Consider the following 8,264-nt stretch of genomic DNA (forward strand, 5'->3'; position numbering starts at 1 on the left):
TTCCTAATAAAATAATTGCTAAAAAATAGTTCAAATTAATAGAATAAATCATAATTAAGTTAAACTTTAATAATCATAAAAATCAATTTAATTATTCTTAGTAAATTAGTTTCTAAAAATAAGGAGCTCCAATTAATAAAATAAATTATAACTTATTTATATTTAGATTTTCAAAAATACAGGTCGTTACATTCTACCCATCTTACAAAATTTTCATCCAAGAAAATTGTTATAAGATGGATAAGATTCATATTAATCTTACTTTCAAGCATATTAAAGAAAAAAGGTAATAAGAATTAGCACACTTAGTCTCAAAAATTATGAAAGTCATACACATAAATATGAAGAAAAAGGTGCAATGTAAAACAAAATTTATAAAATAGTTTAATACAAAATAAATTTTAGGATTCAGGGCTTAACAACTAGGTGTAGCATTTACTTAGAAGCCTCAACGGAGTATGATTTCCTCATGAATTGAAGTGTTGTCACTCTTCACGTTTACTGGTCGTGTCTTAAGAGACTAACGTAATGTTTGGTATATCTAGAAATCGCATGTGTTATCAAAACAACTTCACGTTAACTCGAAGAATTACAAAATTTTGAAAGAACAGGATAAGTGACAAAGGTGATGTTCACAAGATTTTGAAAAATGTTTGAAATTACAAATGAATAAAGATGTACATAAATAATGAAGTAGGTTGAAAAAAAAATCAAATTGCAATCTCAAGGAAGAACTTTCAATCAAAGAACCTTGATAGAAATAATAAGAGGAAAAACGATACATTTGTTTAAAATAGATTTAAGTTAAGTCGAGAAAAAGGAAATGACTAAAAGTCAATAACAACATTTACAAAATTCAAAGGAGTAACTTGGAACATAATTGTATAAGACATCCACAAGAATGGAAAAACCTGAGAAAAATTATTTCATCTTCTTCAAAAGACAAATATGAAACCAACAACTTTCAAAAGAAATACTATAAATTTAAATGATGTATTACATCAGAACAGATCCCAATTAAAATAAAATACGCAAACTTTGTAGAATAAAAATTAATTGGGCTATGAGCAAAACATTTTTTCAAAAATTTTGAAAAATACTTAGGAGCACAATTATATAAGAATATGTATAAAAATTATAATAAGATCGGAAAAAAATCAAATTGTATTTAAAGAAGAAAATATAAGGTAAAATTTTTTCCATACATTTATAAACTACAAGAGACACGCCGAATAGTGGCGATTTTTTAGGGATTTGCGGCGGTTTTTAACGGCCGCAAAATGAAATTCCAGCGGTTCCACAAGCGTCGCCTGTTAAGGGGTGGAGATTTGATTTTGCGGTGGTTTTGAGAAACCGCTGGCACAACCGCAGCAAATCAGGTTGATGATTTTGCGGCGGTTGCAAAACCGCCGCTATTTTGGTTAGCTAATTTTAGAAAAATCTGCAGCGGTTTTAAAACCGCCACAAATTTATGTGGTTTTTTAAAAAAAATTGCGACGGTTTTGAACCGCCGCAATTTCATGCACGAGCTTGAAAAAAAAACTGACCAACTACAATAGTTTATACCATTTTTCTTTACTATAACCTATTTTCTTTTCATCATATTTATTAAACTTTAAATATTAATATAGAAAAACACTAAATAAACAATATCATGATTAACAAAGCGTAAGATTAATCAATTTGAGAAGTGAAATAGCACAGAGAATGTTGAGCCTTATCTTGCAATTCTACTGCACTCTACAATAAAGGATACAAAAAACTATATATTAAAACAAAAAATATTATGTGATTCTGAATTGTGAAAAAAGAGAAACAAAATGGTAAAATGGAACTTGAAGGAAAAGGAAAACAAAAACTATTTTCTACGTATAGAAAGAACTATTTGTGTAAAAAACTACCTGAAGAGATAAGTTATTAATAATGCAGAGAAGTTAAGAATCCAATCTATACTAAGTTGCACAAAGCCCATCGAAATTTCAACAGTGAATTCATTAGTGAGTATAAGCAGTGGTCACAATCAACTCCCAAGTTTCATATATATATATATATATATATAAAGGCCTCTACACTGTTTAGAAACTAAGCCATTGATCCTGGGGGAAATGCAGCTAGCTAGCTCTATTCATAATAATAATAATAATAATAGTAATAATAATCATAATATATTGAGCATAGAAATAAAGAGGAGATGCAAGAATCAAAGATAAACAAGTTTTTAGGAGATGGTGTCACTATCAGGCGAAGAGGAGACTAGTAAAGAACATAAATAAAAATTGTGGTAAAATTAAAGTACATGCTAACAACTTGAATACAAGACACAAGTTGCAAAACCGATTTTATCCCATTAACTCTACCTACCTACTTATTGGTACGATTTAGATGTGATGAAGATTAACATGTTCAAAAGATTTACTTAAAGGCAAAGCAAAGAACTAAGTCAAAAACGAGTAATTAGAAACTCATTAGAATAATTGAAGTAATTTTGTGTAAAAATAAATAAAAAATTAAATATTACAAAGATAAAATGTTTGTTAATACAGAGAATTAAGGGTACAAATTTAATGCAGTTTGTAAATGCAAGTGGACCTAAGGGGGAAGGCTTACCTTTATGCTAAGAAAATAGTGGGCAATTAAACAAGAAAACAAAGTAACATGTTTGGCACCCACCTCAGATTGCTTTCTCAAAACATCAAGCCTATTTTGGAGATCTTCACGAGCCTTTTTTAAGTTCAGCATCTTCTATCTTGACATGTTGCTAAAATAACATGTCATATTTTTAGTGATATGGATTAAAAGGTATAATAGAATATACAGACCAAAATGATATCTACAGAAGGTTTAGAGATAATTAGCTGTGCAGAAATTAGAAAAAACCCTTGCAACTTCATCCAAAAAAAGAAAAGAAAAGAACAAGACGCAGCCATGTGTACAAAACAGAATTGTAAGAAAATAAGTGTTTTAATTTACTAATAGAACACTTGCAGCAAGTTGCCTTTATAATATGTGATGCCTAATGCCTACTAAGCAAAAATTTTATTATCAAAGATGCCCCTATATAAATTCTGCATGAACATACCAGCAATGACAAAAGCTTCAAGCTTAATAGTATACATTCTTCAACTAGGACAAAGGGCTGGCCTATTTTCTCTTCGCTCCCACTTCACTTTTCCTTTCATTTTCTAATAGTGAAATTAATGTATGATAGAACTACTCAACCAAAATCTCAGATCAAGAAGAGATCATTTCAACCTGTAAACAATTTTCACAATAAAAAGTTTAACTTTGCAATAGATTGTGAACTCAGCAGATAATTTTTTTTTTTACCAATATGTCTGTTTTAATAAGATTAAGATTCGCGTATTAAGATAAAACTGTATCTTGGGTTGAGTCAAAAGTTTATATTCATGAGATATGTTTATAGGTATAAATTGGAATTTATTATCTAATGCACAAAATAATGGACAATGACTGAATGAGAAATTGAGGATTACTCAACACTCAAGTGCAAACACCTTATCTTTTATATTTAATTATGAAAAGTAGATTAATTAGAAGAAAAAAACTAAATACATATATATTTGGATAAGACAAGCCTTTCTATAATTGATAGTTAAGCTGCGAAAGCTATGAACAATTGGGATTTTTACATAAATCCCAATAAGTATTCTCAAACAAGAACAGTAACAATTCAACATTAAATTATAATAACTTCAATCCATCACAAGACATAATAAAAGTTGAAACAGATATTTACCAAGAGAAGCCAGCTGCTGTTTCTTCCCAGACCCTGTGGGGCGACTTCTACCCCGTTTCTGGCCTTGTTGTGGAGCTGACTTATAGTGACTCATATGTTCAATACAAATCAAACTTTTACAGAAATTGAAAATGTAGAATTTATCAGATAAACAAGTAACTGTAGTATACCTGAATCTAACTCTCTTGAAAATTTTGACACCATTAGGCTTTATTATTAGTATCACGTAAACACCAGGCTCAAATTGTTTAATAACTTGTGTTTCTCTATTTCTCAAATAGTTCAGGATGATGTACTTGAAATTCTAATCAAGGGATTTGTTCTATTTCTCATATATTCTCTTTGAAATATTTTATGCCATTAATTTGGATGACTAAGCATTTTTTATAAAGAAACATGATGCTCAAATACTAAAGCAGTTTGTAGTAAGAAGTGTGGAATTGAAAGTTGAGCAATTGAGACATTTATATATATAAGTCAATGATTTCAACTATATCCTTAGTAAATAGAATGAAGATACCTGAATAATAGTGGACTCAAAAATTTCTAGCATTGCTTTATGCTTAGAAGACTCATCTGCTGCTAATGTTGTAGCTTCCTTAATATTTTTGCGAAGCTTTTGATTACCCACATCTTTCATTTCACTTTTCTGTTTCAAACTTTGAATCTACATAAAAATAATATTCATTAACTTAATATTGGTGATCCTTGAGGTTTTCCAGAGAATATGGAAAGTGAATCAACAGGAAATTTACTTGTTTCTGCAATTTTGACACTTCTTGATTCAGAAGATCATTTTCAAACTATCAATAAAATATACAATACCTATGTCATTGCCAGTTAGGCAGCAAAATTAAATTTGAAAAACAAACAAGACATATCATCGATGAAACAAAGCAATTACTGGGTAAAAAAATGAGCAAAACTAATTTCAAAGTACATAGAAAGAAAGTTAGGAGAATAGTAGAACAAAATAGAAGCAGAACAGTTTCAAAAAAAGGAAGAAGTAGAGTCACCAGTGAATCTGTCCTGGTTTTGGCGACGGTTGTAACTGGTGGTGGTGTGTGCGATGGTGACCTCCTCTCCCTATTCGGCTTTTCCCAGCGGCAGCTCTATCAATGGCAGCAGCAGCAAACCCTAATGGCGACGGGAACAGGGTGCGACGGCGACGACCTTGACCACAATCGACGACAGCGGCGGCAGCAGAGCAGGACGGTGCGAGAATGGACCTCCTCCTTCTCCCATGCGTTCATCGTCTTCTGCTTCTCCTTCACTCTTCATCGTTCTTCTCCTTCGTGAGCGCGCGCACCCCCTCTCTTCGCGAACTCTCTCTCTCTCTTCAGCTTCAGTGGCGATGACGACAAGCTTAGCGGTGGCGGCGATGACAAGATGCGATGGTGAAGAGTGAAGACCCGCGATGAGGACGACGACTGCACTGGCTTCACGGTGAGCTGATGCGATCTCCCTCTCTCTTCGCGGTTCTTTCTCTTGCGGTTCTGGCTTTCCGACGGCACGGCAACGCGACGGCGGCGGAGAACCCAGCAGCATCGGCCCGGCTCCTTCCTCTATTCCCTCTTCTTCTCTGTTTTTCCCCCTTTTCTGTTTAAGTTTCTCTCTTTCTTTTTTATGCAGTTGCTGAGTGTTGTTGTGTTTTTGGGAAGGGGGAGATTGAAATATCGCCAAAAAAAAGGTGGATTAGCTTCGGTTCTTTTACATTCGTGGCAAAACCAAATAGCTGCTCTTCCAATTTTTTCCACTAAAACTGCTGAAAAACCATCAGAAAGCTCCAGTTATAGAAATAGCTGCTAGTTGTCTGCCACTATCTTCCGTTTTTGTGGTAGTGAAAGAATAAGTGGGGCATCGCAATCAAACATGTTTAAACTTTAATAAGAAGTTTCAGAGCTCATGTAAAAAAGTGCATGGCAAATTAAAAATGACCTTATCAAATTTTTTAAGAATGATTGTGGATAAAATCAAGTAAGAAAAGAATCAAACCGAAGTTTCTTTAAAAAAATTCAAAATGATAACTTCAAAAAAATATTATAAGATATAATGCATGGCAGCAAAACGAATTTAGATTATCGTCAAGAAATTATACCATTGGTATAAAAGAATGCAAAATTAAAGAAAAAAAATGATAAATTCAAGAACCTATGAGATAGCTAAGAGTAAGATCGAAGTAAAATACGTGTACGATGCAGAACATGAAGCAAAAAAGTTTCAATTAAAAATCAGCTATCTACGAATTATACCTCTCATATTCAAAATCACCTATGATTTAGGGATTGTGCGTTGCTGATAAACCACTATTTTATGGTTTATAATGTGTTTAATTGTGTGGTTTTATAATGATCTTTACCCACTTATTCATATGATTAGCATGCATTTATATTTCCTTCCTAAAATTATTACATGATTAAAAACTTGCTTCCTAGAGACTTTTAATTATGTATTTTAATTCTCCTTTATTCCATTCGATGCCGTGATCTGTGTGTTAAGTGTTTCAGGCTTTATAGGGCATGAATGAGTTGGAGATTGGAAAGGAAGCTTGCAAAAATGGAAGGAACACAAGAAATTGAGGAGATGACCAGCGAGAAGTGACGCGGTCGCATGGCTCACGTGACCGCGCGGATTGGAATAGCACAAGTGACGCGGAGGCATGGACGACGCGCTCGCGTGGCAGGGCAAAACGCCGAATGACGCGGCCGCATGAATGATGCGATCACGTGACGTGCGCGATCTGCATAATCTATAGAATTTGCTGGGGGCGATTTTGGGCCCTGTTTTGACCCAGTTTTTGGCCCAGAAAAGCAGACTAGAGCCAGAGAACATGCAGAGACCGGGAACAACATTCATTCTACACAATTTTTAGTTTTTAGATCTAGTTTTACTCCTCCTCTAGGTTTTCTCTGTACACATTCATAGTTCTTAGGATTTTATTTCTATTGCTCTTTGCATTGGGATATTGAGAAGAGTTATTACCTCATCAAGACTTCGTCATTCTAGTTCGTTTTCTTTACTTGGCTCTTACTTTTCCATGTCCTTTAATTTACTCAATTTCACTATTGAATTATTTTTAGAATTTATTAATACAAGAATTACTTTTATTTTTAATTGATTTCTTTGATTTTTATTTATCATGTCTTTCTTTAATTCCCTTTCCTATGTTATGAATTCTACATTCACAATGAGCGAGTAGTTCCCTAACTTGATGGGGAGTTGATTGAAAGGAACCCTTGAGTTAGAATGCTCAAAAAGAAAAATTGTAATTTGGTTTATTGTTGGATTGCCCTCTAGTCACTGACACCAATCCCTTTTAATTGAGTGGGTTGGAACTTGTGAATAGAAGTAGCATTCCAACTTGTTTGACTTTCCCTTACCTAGTAAGGGATAACTAAACAGGACAACCTTCAATTGCCAATTAATCTTGAGAGTACTCCAACAAGAATAGGGCTTCCAGCTAATCTACTCCCAGTCAAGACTTTTATTTAATTTACATAAATTCTCTAATTTAATTTCCTGTTATTCAATTCAAACCATTTTGAAAACATCTGATTAATAAAATAGCACACCTTTCTGCAACTCGTTGGGAGACGACCTGGGATTCATACTCCCAGTATTTTAATTTTAATTTTTGTGACACCCTTCTAAATTGATAAGCGAATTTCTGGTTGGTTAAGAACTATGCTTGCAACGCATATCTTATAACAATTCTTGACTTGCCAATTTCCGCCACGTTAGTTGCGTGAAAACAAATTTAAGATCATATCGAAGAGTAAAAGATTGGAGAATAGTATGAACAATGATATAGATTGGTACTTCTGAAAGATTTAAGCAAACACTCAGGAATACAATTAAGTAAGGATATATAGGAACAATAGAGTATAACTATAAGATGATCAGATTATGGGTCAAGGAAGAAATTTGAAATAAGGAATTTCAATGAAAATAGCAAGAGAGAGCGATGTGCCAACACACGCGACTCAAGCAAGATTCGCAAGTCAAAACTAGACGAGAAAAGCAACTTCTAACGTCCTTACTACTCGTTATCCGCCTTACCTATTACTTCTATTTCATCAATGATAACCTGTTAGTATTTTCATGTACACAAATCATCAGTATTAAGCTGGCCAGACCTAATACCATGAGGGATGCATTGGTCGACTAACAACATTAATCAATAGACAATCATGCATGTGAAACTCAAACTCTTGTCAGTAGGACAAGTCCTACTGCATGAAAGATACTCAAGGTAAAAATATGAAGTTATTAATATCTTAAACGGATAACTATGGAAGATGGATATATTAAAACATAAGTAATAATATATATAGGGATAAATATATATGAGTTACTAATATAAATGACATTAGTAACATAATGATAAAAGACATACGCTGAAACATTAGTAAAGCTAAGTTCACCGAAGAGTGCCGATATTTACTCGTAGCGGCAGATTTTAAACTTAATAATAATATTAGCTAAACTTTATTTTAGTCAAAGCAGG

The 8,264-nt window shown here is 33.1% G+C and overlaps 1 protein-coding gene across 1 annotated transcript; it reads right to left on the bottom strand.

Moving 5' to 3' along the window:
• Nucleotides 4,638-5,472, bottom strand: LOC110266543. The gene is made up of 2 exons (XM_021111403.1): nt 4,774-5,472; nt 4,638-4,660 (listed from the first exon to the last, which is right to left on the bottom strand). The coding sequence occupies exon 1, from the start codon at nt 5,303-5,305 to the stop codon at nt 4,895-4,897; it is 411 nt and encodes a 136-aa protein (XP_020967062.1). The 5' UTR covers nt 5,306-5,472; the 3' UTR covers nt 4,638-4,660; nt 4,774-4,894.

The sequence above is a fragment of the Arachis ipaensis genome, chromosome B09, assembly GCF_000816755.2.
Source record: "Arachis ipaensis cultivar K30076 chromosome B09, Araip1.1, whole genome shotgun sequence".
NCBI classification, from domain to species: domain Eukaryota; kingdom Viridiplantae; phylum Streptophyta; class Magnoliopsida; order Fabales; family Fabaceae; genus Arachis; species Arachis ipaensis.

What these genes read in the sequence shown, in the direction of transcription:
- LOC110266543 (XM_021111403.1), bottom strand. Translation starts at nt 5,305, where the DNA reads ATGCTGCTGGGTTCTCCGCCGCCGTCGCGTTGCCGTGCCGTCGGAAAG.